At 45.7% G+C, this 17,509-nt stretch overlaps 1 protein-coding gene across 4 annotated transcripts in view; it reads right to left on the reverse strand.

Annotated features, from left to right (window-relative positions):
- LOC139054860 (transcription termination factor 2-like) overlaps window positions 1-17,509 on the reverse strand; it is a 117,549-nt gene that overhangs the window by 51,509 nt on the left and 48,531 nt on the right. For all 4 annotated transcript variants that reach the window (XM_070532528.1, XM_070532525.1, XM_070532527.1 and 1 more), the window contains exons 8-12: window positions 16,028-16,092; window positions 13,290-13,372; window positions 12,596-12,687; window positions 11,932-12,061; window positions 3,294-3,461 (exon numbers count right to left, since the gene is read on the reverse strand). In XM_070532528.1, the coding sequence (XP_070388629.1) occupies window positions 3,294-3,461; window positions 11,932-12,061; window positions 12,596-12,687; window positions 13,290-13,372; window positions 16,028-16,092 (538 nt within the window). The remainder of the gene's footprint in view (window positions 1-3,293; window positions 3,462-11,931; window positions 12,062-12,595; window positions 12,688-13,289; window positions 13,373-16,027; window positions 16,093-17,509) is intronic.

Genomic DNA, 17,509 nt, shown 5'->3' on the forward strand with positions numbered 1-17,509 from the left:
CACTACAGCACACAGCGCATCCCGCTTGCGCACCAATTTAAAAAGCCATGAAAGCTTTGCGAGTTGGCGCAGCCTGCCATTAGACGCCAGCTGCTTCACATTCACGCCATCGACTATCATGATATACTATTTGCGTCCAGAGAAGAGAAACAGAAAAAAAAACTAAAAGCAAATTGGCCTACCGCGCCCACCCTTCGTACAATCTCTCTCGCACAGCGGGTGCCGAAATGCACCGCAGAAGTAGCCACAAAGCAGTGGTAGCAGCGAACAGCCCAGTTATAGTGCAAAATGCAAAGTTGTGCCGATTGAGACGAAGCTGCAAATTTTGCGAGACTCAAAGAAGTATGAGCTCATGCAGTCGATAATATCGACGATTTCGAAAACTGGGAGCACCGCAATCATGAAGGCTGGAACCAGTGGCTATGTCGATCAAGGAAAAAGGCAAGCTTTGTGGGCCATGGTGCAACCCCCGATGGGTAAAACCAACACAATGGAAGCTGCTGACATTAGCGAGCTCACGTCCCTACTGATGATGAAACAGGTGGTGCTTTGATGGAGGAGTTCCTCAGTGCAGACAGTGCTGTCTCGTTCTGCGAAGAAGCCTCCAACAGGGCGATGCTGTCGTGACAACTGGCAGCGTTGTGCGACGATGGCTGCGGCACGTGACGACGGGATTAACGATGGGCCGTCTTTAACAACAACCTGATGTTCAAGCAAAGTGTGCTTTTATCGACAGAGTCACTCACCGATTTCAAGCAAGCAATGTTATTGCTGCCAGTGTTCGTGCAACAGCTGTACACAATGAACACCATGATTGAGAACCTGAAACTCCAACAAAAGCAAGTGCAGATATCTGAGCATTTCAGCGCGCCTAATGCTTGACACACTGTTTAGAGGTATAAATAAATGTTTTATATTTCACAGCCTACTTTCTACAATGACTGTTTTTTAGTGCAGGTGGCAAATTTGGTTTTGGAGCTACAAAGGTATATGTGGCAGCTTTTTATTACAGCAGTCTAGATATACAGATATCTTTCATTCTTCTTGACATCTTTATAAGTGGACTGCACAGTATCGAGGTCCAAAATACAATGAATGTCCGATTTTTCGGACTCCCTAGGGGCCGCAAAAACATCTTAAAAATCGTGCAGTCCGAAAAAATGAATACATGCCTTTTACTGTCCCTAAGGGTGGAAATCACCACAGGCATGTCCAAAAAAGCTGTGCCGGTACACTTATTAGGCATATCGGTGCTCGTACTGTGACAAGAGACAGCAGGTACATGGGTGTATAATTAAGGAGCACATACAGTCAAACCAGACTATATCGAAACCGTTTACATCGAATTATTCTGGACACGGTATAGTTACAGTGAGTATATATAACAAAAATTATGCTTACATTGAACAAAAATAGCAGCAACTTCCGATATATAAAACGTCAAGCGGCGAAAAAGTACCCCCAGAAGTTGGCTTTCCCTCGCGGTCACGTGGAAGCCCGGCGACACGGCTCCATCCAACCGCTCTCCCTACCGTGACCGCGCGCTGCCTTGGACAAGCCGCCAACACCCCCCTGCAAAAAATGATCCTGGCCCACTCGCAGCGCTTGCTCAGACAGCCAATCAGAGGCTCTTGTGCCCTCGTTGTGCAAGACGGCGAAAGTGCGAGTTATCTCGCTCATTTTCTGGTTCATTGTGTTTGCGCCTTGTGGGCCTTCTCCCGCAGTGTTGCCGTGATGAAGCGGCAGAATTCGATTTTGTTGTAAAGCTCGAAATTGTAAACCGAGTCAAACACACTGAGAAGTCGGATGTCCCCGCAGTGTGCAAGATTCTGAGGAGCACTCTAAGCACGATCTTGAAGAGTAAGGGGGAGATTAGGGCTAATGCAGCCAAACTCGCAACCCGGTGCCCATGGCGCCCAACTCATACGCATGGCCGTGTACGAGTGGATCATCCGAAATTGCTTCAGCCGTGCTGGCTCCCGCGTGCTCAGTGATGACTGTAAATTTTTATGAATGCAACGCAGCCGTTGCCGAAGTTTGGAGCAACCTGTCAGAATTTCCGGAAGCTGTTGATGTATCAACGATGGACGAGTTTGTAAGTGCAAATGATGGTATCGTGACTATGGGAGAGCCCGAAAACGAAGACTACATTGCCGACATCGTACCGAGCACAAGTGAAAGTGGGCACAATGAGGAATGCAACGACGGTCCTTTGCCCACATCCTCCGAAATGATTGGTGCACTTGCACTAGTCCGGGGCTTCTGCGCGAATGCGGAAGGTTGTGGCCTGAGCTGCTCCGACAATATGGGGAAGTACGTGCATCATAGGCAGCGAAATTGCCCAAGCAGAAGAAAATGCAGGACTATCTCACGCGAAAATAAGCTACTATCATCAATAATGTGATTTTATAAATGGTATGTGCTTTTATGACATACAATTATTTAGCAGGCTTATATCGAATTATGCTCTATATCGAACTGATAGGCGTTTTTTTTTTTCGAGTTCAATATAGCCGGGTTCGACTGTACTATGTTCTACGGGCAAGGAGTTACACAGTTCAATACTTTGCTATATCAAAAATTTCATTACACTGAAGTTCGTTGTATAGAGGTTCAACTTTATAACGAAAGTTCACTGTTGCTACAAAGGAATACCAAGGCAATAAATGGAAACTATCACGGACGCAGATGGTCAAATTGTTTGTTTACATGTGGCTGCTTGCACACACACATCTCAAACCGCACGCTGCACGTCACCGCTGCAAGCAGCGTAGCAGCAAGGCCCTTTCGCTGTCATGGTCCGTATAAATTCCAAATGTTGTTAGATCCTGTCACGGTCCCCCCTTTCCCTCCACACTCCACCCGCCATGCCACATGCTGTGGGTCTTAAGGGAAGCATGCGAAGATCATGAGGTCATAGTACCGTGACTGAGTCACTAGTGATCTTATCTGTGCTTGCCATTTATTAATTTCAGTCTATCATATCATCACTGGTATCAAGCAAAGCATCATAGAATAAGTGATCCATCTGTTAGGAAAGAAAGTGACAGACTCGAGTGATGACCCACTGCTAGTGACTAATATTACTGGTACTTAACTTTTGCCTATATTTATCAGAGTCAAGGAGAAAGTTAAAGCGGGCCGTAGCGCTCCACAAAGAAAAACCACTTGGCATAAAATCAGTGTTACGAAGTCTCTAAAATGGCAGTGAAACAATCTGGATTAACTATCTTCGTTTACTGCCCTTTTAGAAGCTCGAATCTTACACAAAGATTAACAGACACAAGACGAACCTTGCAGCTGACATAGGCAGAATCAAATTCTCGTGCGCTGGTGTACTTGTCCAGGTTCAGCGCATCAAGCCGGTCTTCGCCTGCGGCCGTCTCATCCGACAGCTGTAGTCCTGCCATGCTGGCTGACAGGAGCTCATCCGTGTCCACAGCCGCATCCTCGAGTACCTTCTGCACAACGAAATTCACACGGCTGAGCATCGCAAAGGGATGTGGATGGTAGGTGTTTCGCATACCTGCCAATCTGTGAGCTTTAAAATTCGTAAAATTCCACAGAACTGATACAGTAGGAGGAAATGAGGAGAAGAATTGTGGCAGAGAGATAGCACACATTTTAACTTTATCATTACTATTGTAATGAAGAAAGGAAGATAATGACATCCCGATCATCATCAAGAGTGGAGGGCACGAGATCGGCGCTCGAACACCACCATCTTGTTCTCCCGACCTACTGCTCAGAGCTACCGCCTGTTTGTTGGACTCGTCCAATAAACCTCCTTACATTTGGTGGATCGTGCGGGGTACGCACATCGCCGACACCCTGGAACTCTGATCCCGTACGTTGCACTTGACCATGCAAGCTGACGCTGCCCAACTGCCGCCATCTCTCCCGGCCGCCGTTTGCCCCGGCCCGGTTCGCCAGCGAGACCCCCCGGTATTTTCAGGTATGGAAGACCAGGACGTGGAGGACTGGCTGTCGGCCTACGAAAAAGTTAGTGGACCCAACAAGTGGGATGACGCTGCTAAGCTGAGTACCGCAAACTGTTACCTGGCTGGCGTGGCGAAGCTGTGGTATACGAACCACGAATCAGAATTTGAGAACTGGCCCGCTTTTAAGGAGGCAATATCTGCCGTTTTCGGTCGCCCTGCTGTGCGGAAGTTACGCGCCGAGCAACGGCTGCGCACACGGGCACAGGAACCAAACGAAACTTTTACCGCCTATATTGAGGACATAATCGATCTCTGCAGGCACGCCAATGCTTCAATGAGCGAAAGTGCCAAAATACAGCATATTATGAAGGGCGTCAACGACGATGTCTTTCAAATGCTTCTTGCAAAGTCTCCTGGCACAGTGTCCGAAGTGGTAACTCTGTGCCACAGCTATGACAAATTGAGAAGGCAGCGGGCTCTCACCCGCCGTTCATTTCACACGTACAGTCAACCAGTCGCTGCACTGGACATCGTGCCTGACCAGTCATACCTTCTCGCACAGATGAAAGAATTCGTGCGTGAGGAGGTGGCCCGTCAGTTGTCTTTCCTGCCGTTTGCTCAGCGTCAGGAGCTCCCACAGCAGCAGCAACTGCAGCGACCAATCCCGTTGGCTTCTGTGCTTCGACACGTCATCCAAGAACAGATTTCCGAGGCCATGCCGGTGCCCATTCAGCAGCAACCTGTCGCCGCACCTCTTAGTTACGCTGAGGTAGTAAAGTGGCAGCAGCTTCAACAGCCCTCACCGTCCCATGGTGTGTCATATGCTGCAGCTCCGATTCAGCCGTCCGTGACATGGGCTGCTCCCAACACTGCAAATCCCTGGCGACCGGCTGATCTGTTTTGCATGCGGTGGCCCTGGTCATATCGCCCTGCCGCTGTCGCGCGCCAGGATACTCAGACGCCCGTTCACAGAACTACATGGATTGTCCCCGCTCTCGTCATGAAGGTCCGGGTCCACAAACAACCACGTCTTCACGTGACTATTCGCTACCCACATCTCATTGCTCACCTTCACCCCATCGCTGATCCTTGTCGCCCATGCGTCGTCGACCAGCCCCTGAAAATGAGGGAAACTAGCCCCCGCAGTTCATGAGGCAAGAACTGCGCTGTCGAAATGCTCAAGTCCTCGAACTTTGCCGTCGAATATTGTCGAAGTTTTTGTAGAAGGCACCCGTGCATATGCTCTTGTCGATACCAGTGCTGCCGTTTCTGTTATAGACGCCACACTTTGCCGCAAGCTTCGGAAGGTGACCATGCCTCTTGAGATGATGCCCTTATGTACAGCAAATGGAGACCCTGTTCGGCCTATAGCTGCCTGCACTGCTCGACTTATTATCGCTAAAGAGCACTACATTGTTGAGTTTATCGTCCTTTCATCCTGCTCACACGACATCATACTTGGCTGGGAATTTTTATCGTATAATCACGCCATTATTGATTGTGTCAGATCTGAACTTGAGCTCTTCCCGTTGTGCGACCAGTCCAGTCCTACAACCATGCTCATCAAGCCGCACACAAACTAGTCGTAACAGAAGATACAGAAATTTCGCCAACAGCAGCTGTTTTGCTCCCTGTGTTCTGCAACAGCATATGTGATGAAGCTGGGTTCTTTGAACCATCACGCCTCCTTCTAAGTCGGAAACCACTTTTGCCTTATTCGACCCTCTCTATTTCAAATGGAACAAGCGCTCTCTGCCTCACAAATCCTCTTCCGTATCCCATCAAACTGCTTAAAGGTGAATCCCTTCGATGCGTGCAACCCATTGATATCGGCAAAATTTTTTCCGTGCAGCAAGATTCAGCTCGACGCGACCTCGACGTCGTCAGTGCTCTTAATCCTTCTGATGTACCAGCTGCCGACCTATTTGATTCGTCAATCGCAGACGGACTGTCACCATTTGAACGCTCTGCTCTTCTCCAGCTGCTCTACCAATTCCGCAACTCTTTCAATGTTGCCCAACGTGACCTTGGCCGAACTTCTACCATTGTTCTCTACATCAACACCGGCTCCAACTCGCCAGTGCGACAACGCCCTTACCGTGTCTCCACCACAGAACGTCAAGTTATTACCGACTAGGTTGACGATATGCTTAAATGCGACGTTACTTGCCCTTCACAAAGTCCGTGGGCATCACCTGTGGTTCTCGTTAAAAAAAAAAAAGGACGGATCAATTCGCTTCTGCGTGGATTACCGGCGCCTAAACAAGATCACTTGAAAAAACGTGTACCCGTTACCCAGAATTGACGATGCCCTTGATTGCCTACAAGGTGCCAAGTTTTTTTCATCGTTAGATTTGCGTTCCGGGTATTGGCAGGTGCCTTTAGCAGAGGCCGACCGTTCAAAGACAGCCTCCGTCACGCCTGACGGTCTATATGAATTCAATGTCATGCCCTTCGGCCTCTGCAATGCGCCTGCCACCTTCGAGCGCATGATGGACTCGGTTCTGGGGGGTTTGAAGTGGCACATGTGTCTCTGCTACCTCGACGGCATTGTTGTCTTTGCGCCAGATTTCGCAACCCATCTGGAACGCCTCAACCATGTCCTGACGTGTCTGAAGACCGCTCAGCTGCAACTAAATCTCAAGAAGTGCCATTTTGCTGCACGAAAACTTACAATTCTCGGTCACGTCGTGTCAAAGGACGATGTGCTTCCGGACCCAACTAAACTACGTGCCGGGACCGACTTCCCCAAACCGACGACTCTAAAGCAGTTACCAAGCTTCGTAGGGTTATGCTCCTACTTTCGTCGATTTGTGCGCAACTTCGCCTCTATAATTGCACCTTTGACCCAACTTTTGACCTTTGCACCTAAATTGCACCTTTGACCCAGCGCCTCCAATTTTACGTCTTGGTCTTCTGAGTGTGACCAAGTCTTCTCAACCCTTCGTCGTCTCTTGACGTCACCACCTATACTGCACCACTACGACCCCACGGCCGCAACTGACGTGCACACAGACGCCAGTGGTGTCAGCCTCGGTGCTGTTCTCACACAACGAAAGCCTGGGTTTGCATAGTATGTCGTCGCATATGCCAGCAGAATGCTCACCAAGGCTGAGTCAAACTATAGCGTCACCGAGAAAGAATGCTTGGCAATAGTCTGGGCGCTTGCCAAGTTCCGCTCTTACTTATATGGCTGCACGTTTGATGTAGTTACGGACCATCATGCATTATGTTGGTTGTCTTAGTTGAAGGATCCCTCAGGTTGCCTTGCCCGCTGGGCTCTTCGACTTCAAGAGTTTCACATCCACGTTATATATCGTTACGGACGCAAGCATGCCGATGCTGATGCACTGTCGCAGTCACCACTATCCGCCGAAACTGCGTCCATATCCATTATAAACCACCCATTATCAGCTCTTGACGTCGCCACCATCTCCTCTGCACAGCGCCACGATCCCTGGATCGCTTCGCTTCTTGGCGTTTTATCCGAGGCACCCACCCTATCGACCACTCGAACACTGCGACGCCAAGCTTCGCACTTCAGCATCCAAGATGGCCTCTTGTACCGGCACAACTACTCATCAGATGGTAGGAAGTGGCTCCTAGTTATCCCCAGAACACTGCGCTCTACAATCTGCGCGTCTTTTCACTCCGACCCACAGCATGCTCACGGCGGTGTCTTCAAGTCCTATGAACGCTGACGCAAGAGGTACTACTGGCGCGGAATGTTTCGCTTTGTCCGCAAGTTTATTCGCGGCTGCCACGAGTGTCAGCGCCGAAAAAAAAACACCGCATCCTGCCGCAGGTTCATTACAGCCCCTTCCGTGCCCAGACTGCCCATTAGACCGCGTTGGAATTGACCTTTATGGACCTTTACCTTTGACAACGGCGAGAAACTGATGGGCTATCATTGCTGTCGACCACCTTACACAATACGCCGAAACCGCTGCTCTTCCCACGGCGACAGCACAGGACGTCGCCTCTTTCATCCTCCAGCGTTTTGTGCTTCGACACGGTCCTCCTCGCGAACTCCTCAGTGACCGTGGCCGCATATTTCTCTCTGATGTAATCCAAGCACTTCTCCACCAGTGCAACATTATACATCGGACGTGTACTGCCTACCACCCTCAGACGAACGGTCTCACTGAGCGGTTTAATCGGACACTGGGTGACATGCTTGCGACACATGTTGCATCTGATCAGTCAAACTGGGACCTGGTTCTTCCATTTGCGACATACGCGTACAACACCGCTACGCAAGGCACAACCGGGTATTCCCCTTTCTTCCTTCTGTATGGTCGCCAGCCGATGCGCACTATCGACACATTGCTGCCATACGCACCAGATGCCTTAGAGCGCACACCCGTGTCGGAAGCTGCCCATTACGCTGAAGACTGCAGACAACTAGCCAAGCACTTTACTACAGCCGAACAACAATGCCAGAAAAACGTTCGCGATGATTACCACTCTCCTGCCGCAACATTCACTCCTGGAGCACTCGTGTGACTGCTTGTACCACCCTGCGCCCCTGGCTTGTCGTACAAACTACTCCCAAATTATCATAGTCCCTACAGTGTCGTCGAGCGTACTTCGCCCGTAAACTACGTCATTAAACCTCTTACGCTGCATGGTGACCGTCGTCGACGTGGACATGATGTTGTTCCCGTAGACCGCCTCAAGCCGTACTTCGACCCTCTTGTCCCCACCTGTTAGATCGCCAGGATGGCTCCACCTTTCTCAACGGAGGCAATTGTAATGAAGAAAGGAAGATAATGACATCCCGATCATCATCAAGAGCGGAGGGCACGAGATCGGCGCTCACCACCACCCGACCACCATTCACCCGACCTACTGTTCAGAGCTACCGCCTGTTTGTTGCACTCGTCCAATAAACTTCCTTACACTATTAACATTTAGACATGGGACACAAATAGCAGCAAACCTAGAACATTTAATTAAATTAAATTATGGGTTTTTTACGTGCCAAAACCACTTTCTGATCATGAGGCACGCCGTAGTGGAGGACTCCGGAAATTTCAACTACCTGGGGTTCGTTAACGTGCACCTAAATCTAAGTACACGGGTGTTTTCGCATTTCGCCCCCATCGAAATGAGGCCGCCGTGGCCGGGATTCGATCCCGCGACCTCGTGCTCAGCAGCCCAACACCATAGCCACTGAGCAACCATGGCGGGTTAAAACCTAGAACAGCAAGGACTCACAAGCAACACATTGTTTTACAGCACTGTGTATGGCTAGTATCCCGCAACTTTTATTTTGCGTCTGTTACGTTGACAAAAAACTCAGTGGGGCAATCTTACGGCAGTGCGGGGTCAGGAGCAATGAATCATACTCCCATAAGGCAGAGGTGTGAAGCAAACTTAGGACACAGCTTTTCTTTCAATACGAAACATACAAATAAAAGCAGCCGTCAAACCACATGGTTGATGACAAGGCACGCACACTTCCACATTGACACCGTATGTTGCTGCCTTATGTTGCTGTACATTGCTGCCACTCCCTCACCATTGGTCGTTGTCAGATACTGTAATGTACACATCTCAAAACCGGAACCAAAGCAGTGGTTCACCCACATTGTGGAAGGCTTTGGCCTCAGTTACTTCAACGATTCGATTCAACCAACTACTGTACATGGGTCATGTATCGATTTAACTTTGGCCAAAAACATTTCTCAAATAAGAACAGAAGGCATGTATGTGTATCATAGTGACTACAAAGCAGTTAAAGCAGTAGTTTCAAAGTAATAAATAAAATAAGGGTTTTGTAAACTGCATTGAAACGTGTATTTGTGTCATATCACATTGAAGAGCTATGTGCGTAATGGGCGCACATCATGGGACCAGTGTTTGACAAGTTGCCTCACGTTAGGCGCAACATATCTACAACTTCGCTGACCAACCATCTTCGCAGGAATGGATTGGCACAGATTTTTTTATTTTTTACACCACAGTTTCTTTTTGGGTGATTTTATTGTTGCCATTGCATGCTTCACGTTTTAATCTGTATAAGCTTGAAGTAAGTACCCATGATGAGTCCTTCCCCCTTAAGAATTTCAATGGAAGGTTTGCTGACCAGTGAGTGAACATTCTTCACAAACAGAATTTATTTTTCATAAAGGCTGACGCAAGATTCGTAAAATAATAAAATGTGGACAAATTTGTAGACATTAGGAAAAAATCTGGAGAGTTTGCAGGCATAGATGTACTGCCTCCGTCCTTTTAAGCATGTTTATCGCAGCAAATACAACCACGTTATATCGAGTAATGACTGCATTTTAAAAATCGAACACTAGTACATATTCCAATCACAAATCTAATTATTTGATTCAATTAAGCAATATTCAAGTATTCACACAACTGTAGCAATTAGCATTGCTGACACATTTCTGAAAAATAACCTTGATTGTTTTTGGCAACGTTAGATATTTCCTGCAATACACTGATTCCTATGGAAATTATTCAAGTACGAAGGTTAAAGGGACAGAAGAAGATGGTAGGCGACCCTAATCTTTGACTCAGGTGTCTCTTAGTGGCACTCGCCCCTCGTTGTTGGTGTTCTTTAGGTTCACTTTAGGCGAATGCAATGCACAAACCGAACTCAGAGGCAACTGTTTTCCATTAATTAGCCAGTTAAACATCATCCACCTTTTTATGCTTGACGTCATTAGTGACGTCCTTACTTCTACTCTCTACTTGCGGGTTTCCAGGAATTTCGCCAAAGTTGTGCTCATGTGGCGGGTCCCTAAAGTCTACAATTCTCTGCTTTGGTGTGTGGTAATCAGTGATTTTTAATTAATTATTCCAGACACTTCAGTAACTCAACTTGTAACTAAACTTATGCTCTGATATCTCTATAATGAAACCCATGATATTGCACTGTACTGTTTTTTTTCTATTTTTTCTGATTTATTCTGAATTTTGTCCTGGATCATCGCAGTAATTTTTAATTAATTCTGATTATTCCAGATACTTCAGCAAGTCAACTTGTAACTAAACTTATGCTCTGATATCATATCTATAATGGAACCCGTAAACTATGTACTGCACTATTTTTTTTCTTTGTTTTCTGATTTATCTTGAATTTTGTCCTCAGTCATCTCAGTGATTTCTAATGAATTCTAATTATTTTAGACACTGCTCTGATAACGTATCTATAATGAATTTTGTACTGTACTATTTTTTTTTTAATTTCCTGCCCAGTCGTCTCAGGAGCTGAAGCAGAAGTGCTGCACAAGAAACAAGAGTGTCACTTGTGCTCGTGCCTCTAAATACAGAAACATTAAGCTAGCCTAGATTACATACAGAATAATTCAGTCTATAATATTCAGTCTATAATATGAAAAAGATGCAAATGTTAAAAGACACACAGCAACCCTGTTCCAAGATTACCTTGCCAGTTATCCATGACATCAGCTAGTTAATTGCTTACTCTCAAGAAATGACCACACTGCATCCAAAGTAAGCAAAATGACTCAATCTGCCAATTTTTTTCGATTTTTTTCTTTATTCTTTGTGTAGAAACACTATGTAATTGTGATGTTAAGCTGATGCCACAGATGAAAGTCAAATACAAAAAGAAAAATTGGACAAATACTTGCTGCTATGCTGGCCGGTTCATCATTAAAGCTTAAGAATAATGCAGACATGACATGGATGAGACAGGTGCCTATTCTATAATACTTGTCTATGTCTTATCTGTGTTATTCTTAGGTATCTTATTTTATCTTATCCTTTTATTCTTATTCTTGACAGCTTGGACAACATTTTCTGCACTAATCATCCGCCTCTTTCCACCAAACAATCGCAGACTTCCTAAACAATAACCCATCAATCTGAACCAATTTGGTGCTAGTTTTCAGTGTCCCTTAACATTTATTGCATGAACCACTGCACTACTGTTATAATGAAAGGCCCATATCAGCCTGTACATTTCATTTCACAGGGCCTTTTCTGTCCTCTCTGCGATACACACCTTCTTGAGCAGGGCCAGGTGAGAGCAGGCCTGTTGAAGCCGGATGAGCATGACGAAGCGCCGAGAGCCTGTGTTGCGGTAAAGCTCCCGCCCAGTCACAGGATCCGTGTACTTCTCGGGCCCACTTGACCTGCAAACGTTTTTGAAGAAGCAAGTGCAACAGGGGAAAACTGATTCGTGCTCACTACAAATGGCCTCAACCTCCCAGCACCTATTTTACACCAAGCTTAATCACTCACTGCAAGAATGAGTAGCAGTCAGCTTGTCCAAGCATTTCTAAAAGTAACTTTTCCCACAGCGGATGTTGCGAATGGCAACAACATATTTACATTAATCAAGGACTCACTCTGTCCATTTATGTGTACGTGCATGCACGTGTTATGCATCTATGTGTGTGCATGTGTATGTGCTTGTTTCTATAGCAGAATCGGAGGGTCAGTTGGCATCTGGTGGCTTCGTGCATGTTTCTGTGTTTATTTTCCCTGACTGCAGATGACATTAGTGTTCCTCAAGCTGGCATCACGGACATGCGGCATGACTTCTACTAATACAAAACTGCAGCAGCGCATGGTAATGAATATTTCGTGCAAAGCAATGCCAAACAACCATATGGAAAACAGAGCAACAGTAGTACTACTAGTAGTAGTACTACTAACAGTAGTACCTTGACCACTCATCCAGTTCTTTGTACACTTTGGCTTCGGTACCCTCGAGGGAGAGCCTGTGCAGGACGATGCTCTTTTTAGGCAGAGGTACCTGCAAATTGGTACAGAGGAAATACAAACGCCTGGTCAGCAAGCACCCCTGCTCTCACCCAGCTCAAAACAACGCTTAAGAGCAGCAGCAAATCATTCTGGGCTAGTAAACTGTCTTCTATAAACTCGGTTTCTTTAGTGGTATGAAAAAAAAAGAGAGACAGAGAGATAAAGGTTGATTACTTGCAGGATAAAATAACTTCATGTCGAAACCGTGGCGGTTGTACATCGCCGTGACGTCACAAGAGATGCCAAATGAATCTCTAGCTGGTGTAGGTCAGCGAATCGACAAAACGTGTAACGGGAGCCTAGACACGACACAGGCACCTGTCTACGAGCTGACCCAGTATCTCTTATGACTAAGAGGGTTTCAACATCAGACTAGCTAAAGCACTTCAGCATAAGTTTCTGCATTTCCAAAAAAGAAAAAGAAAAAGGCTTTACTGAAGTGACACCAATGGAAAATCTTGAACTGCAAAACAATGCGAGTCATAAACACGTCAGCAAAGGTTACTGGCCAAGAAAACTGCAACATAGGAGAGCTGCATGCAAAAGAAAGGAAGCAGAAGCAGAAGGGCTGTGCGCAATGTAAGAGTTGCTCACCAGGGGCTTGCCATCCTTTCCCATCTGCTCCTTGGTCCGGCGAAGCAGGACACATTTCATCACCATAGCGAGTGCCTCTGGTCCTGCAAGTAGGAAGGGCAAAGCAGGTGGCACAAGTTGGTCACACACATGGGACAGCCTGCAGGTCACATGTCTAAATATTGCAAACGAGACACTGAACGCCAGAAAGAGAAGATAACACAAGCTTGTCTACCTCCCACAACTACTGTCCTGCCTGTTGCCCTTTTTGCATGTTATGCTTCAGTGCACACAAGTGTCAAAGACACCTCGACACTTTCTGAACATAAGTGCAAACTGTCTACGTAACTCAATGCTATACAACATTGCCACATGGCCACTGTCATGCTTAGATGTGTGACCATGTCACCCATTGCTAGTCTTCAGGCCTTGCATTCTCAATAGCAGACAACATACCGGGTCAGGTTTGAAAAGTACTGCTCTCACTTAAGAGTTTGCAAGCAACACAATGGTTTAGACTGACATTTTTCAAATAGTAAAGGCATTTGTGTTGTCCATAACAAGTTTGGGATTTTGTAGAGCTGGGGAGCATGCACCTGTACAATGGTCCATTGGAAATTAAGAAGTCTGCAATGGGAACCATCGTGGCAAACCATTCTGGAATACTCTGGCTCTTTTTCTTTTTTTTGGCATTCTGCCCTGCAGACAATGCCACATTGGCCATGTGGCTGCACATCTCCATGGTTGTCATTGTTGTGACCACAGATTCTTCTATGTGGTTATGACAGCAGTTGCAGCAAGCAGCGATGCTGTTCTAATTCAGTGCAGGGTGTGCATGTGAAAGACACAGAGGAAACTCACTTCCACTGTGGTCCATATTGCACGCTTGTGTCAAACTTGCCTCTACATCACAATGGATGATTAGTTGCCAGCAACCTCGACGACAACAACATAATTGAGGGATGTGCATTTAGTGAAGGGTACATCTGTAGTATAAAGATGCACATGTCACACTGCGGCTACTACACGGTGAAGGATATAGCAAGGACCTAGCCACTACTAGTGTTTCATTATCAGTGGTGAAAATTGCAGTTTGCGCCCACAACTGATGGAGTAGAAAGATGAGGGCAGCAGATACTTTTACTAAATAAAGACATGCTATTGCATTTGATGGCTCGATCAGCTTGTTAACTCAAATTTCAGATCTTTCGGACATTTCTTTCCCTTCCCGTGCAATCCAAATTAACAAGACCTTACTGCCGATAAAACTTAATAACATAAATAACATTTGCTTCTGCTCTTCCAACGGCCAAGTTAGAAATCGTGAAAGGAAATTACTTTATACGGACATGACAGCTAAGACAAATGAAATTGTATTGGATTTAGAGGCTAAATGCTAACAACCACACAGCTATACACATGCTTGCGTTGATAAAGCTGTGCAGCCTGCTTTAAAATTTGGTGACTTATTTCGAAGCTCATGCTTTGGAGCAATCTAGTGCAGTCTGGGCGATTTGGCGCAGTGCTTCTGCTCCTAATGTGTTAAGGGGGGCACTAAACAGAAAATATGAATCAGACTAGATTGATTAGTTATTCTTGAAGCACTCTACTACCCTCGATTTTTCAGTAATGGCTTGATTACCAAACAAAAAAATGATAGTCAAAGCGTTATTTTTTAATTTCACGCTGAAACCCCAGAGCAGGCATGTCAGTGTGATGAGATAGATTACAAAGCACTTTTTTTTTGCATTTAGGCTGTTGTGGTTCAGTAAACATTCCTGAAATTCCCATTGGATCAGTCCTTGGCTCTTGTAGAATACAATGTAGTCCACTTTTACGAATGAAAGAACTTAACAACGTCCGAGCAGACAGCACCAAAATCCATCATCACGGCAAACTGGTGCTGAAATTTCAATGTGGCATTGCCATTCGTTATATTTATTTCCTGCCGTACCCAGTGTATTCTTGCGGTAAGAGTGGCTTCTTTAGTGTTGTAGGATGGCAATTTACACAGCTGAAATAATCTTTCTCTTCAGCATCACTTTAACAAAAGGAGCTGTCCCTGTCGAGTGACGTGCAACGACACGCATCTTTGTCAAGGCAGAAGATACTACAGCTGTTGGCTTGCTGAAGCCAAACCCACCTGTCTTTTTGTATTTTTTTTAATATTTAACAAAACATCACTGTCATGGTGCCAAGGCAAAAAAACAATAGTAAGTCATATAACCAGGCCCCTAGTACTATATGACGGAAGCAGCACAGAAACAGCAATAGTCGAGCAGTGTCTCTCAATACACATTTTTAACGTTTTAAACATGAATCTGTTTTCATTACAGATGGCATTTTGAAGAACACACTTTTCCTACACATTACAGTCCTGAAAACCAAATGAAGTACGCCATTTCTATCAGAAGTGTCCAAATTGAAGCCTTTCACTCTCTTTCCTTCTCCAGTAAGGGAGGTACTAGAAACAAGGTTCATGCAGCAAGCTAGCACCGATGATTAGCTCAACATAAACATTTTCAAAAAAAGAAATAATAATAATGAAAGAGATCAATGAGGTTCTCGTGCAGTGCAGCACTAAGTTTGTAAACACAAATGTCAGAACCAGCGCACTAAAACTGATAAGCTACTAAAAGCACTTGGCCACTGGGAGTTACTAATAAGTGTGTTGATCCCCAGAGCTGAAACAGCAAGACTTATCAGTGGCCATATCAGCAATTTCATGAATCTGACATCATCATCAAAGTGTGCCTCACCACTGTTCTCCTTGATCCACTGCTTCCAAAATGCATCGTCATCGAACGGGCGGCACTGCAGGAACCTGCATAGATGCAGTTGCAGTTCAAGCTGGTGGAAGAACTAAAGAATGTCATCCATTTTACTGCCACAGAATATTATAAAGGGTCACATCATTTCAGTGTCCTCAGAAAAGCAAGCTTTAATTGCCAAGTCCGTTTCTTGAGGATACCACAAACCCGTTTATCGTTGAACACCGAAGGCACTGTCAAGAGAATAATACATATTTGTACAACACGCAACTCCTTGCAATGACGAGCCATGCAGTACAGGTTGCTCTTTAGTCTGATTGAAATTTTTTGCCTACTTCAGGCACTTTGTGTCTGTCTATTTAGCCAGTTACACTGACCCAGTGACCCAAGTTGTCTACTGGTTTGAACTACTGCATATGTGCTCATAGTCATAATGCCATTGTGGTTGTCCCATCGTCATAGTTCCAGTTTAGTCATCCAAATCTTTATATGCCATCATCGTTCCACCATGATCGTACAGTTGTCGTCGTCATCCTATTGTCATCATGCTATCATTGTGACGCCGTCATATTGGCATAATTTCAGAATCATCATCCAGTTGTTGTCATGCTATCATTGTCGTACTGCCTTCACCATTTCATCGAAGTCACATGTTCTGCATCATTCCAATGTAACTGTGCTGTTGTCATTAAATCGTGATTATGCTGCTTTTGTCATGTGTCATTGCCATGCATTAACTCTCGTATCTCATCATGGTGCAATTGTGGTCATTCCATCATCGTCATCCGTTTCTTATACCAATGCTGTGATGCCATTACCCTCATGCCGTGTCACGCTGTTGTTGTTACATCATCATCATCATCATCGCTTCAGAATTGTCATAACATTGTCATCATGACGTTGTTATCATACAGTAAAACCTCGTTAATATGTACTTGCCTATAACATTATTACAGTTAAAATGTAGTTGCTACAGTTCCCCCGGCCAAGTCCCCATTGAACCCGATGTGCTGACTGACTGCTTACGATGTAGTGGCTCACAGTATTCGTACCAGTTAGCAGGTACCATTTTCACTAAGTCGCAGTTGGCGAACAGAATCTTGTGCCATAAACATGTTCTTTATTTTCACTTTTGAAAAAGAAAATCAACGCAGAAACTACAATTCAATCGGTATTCGGAAGTACTGGCCGACGCCATGTATCGACAACGCCATGTTGGATTTCTTCTTTAGATTGTGTCGCCAAGTGCGGAGAGCATGGCGTAGTGGAAAGCCCCATTGCAGCAACCATCACCTTCATGTTCCGACCTGCCCATACTTTTGCTGCTTCGCAACTGGATCAAGTTGGTCAAGCACTGCGCAATGCACACGTGTCATCAACGTGATGCCGCTTATGGTGGTTCAGAGATGACTGGATATTTCATTGCGCATGTGACTCCAGCCTGGGAGTATCGCGTACATAATGGTGTCG

This window comes from Dermacentor albipictus, chromosome 1, assembly GCF_038994185.2.
Source record: "Dermacentor albipictus isolate Rhodes 1998 colony chromosome 1, USDA_Dalb.pri_finalv2, whole genome shotgun sequence".
NCBI classification, from domain to species: Eukaryota; Metazoa; Arthropoda; class Arachnida; order Ixodida; family Ixodidae; genus Dermacentor; species Dermacentor albipictus.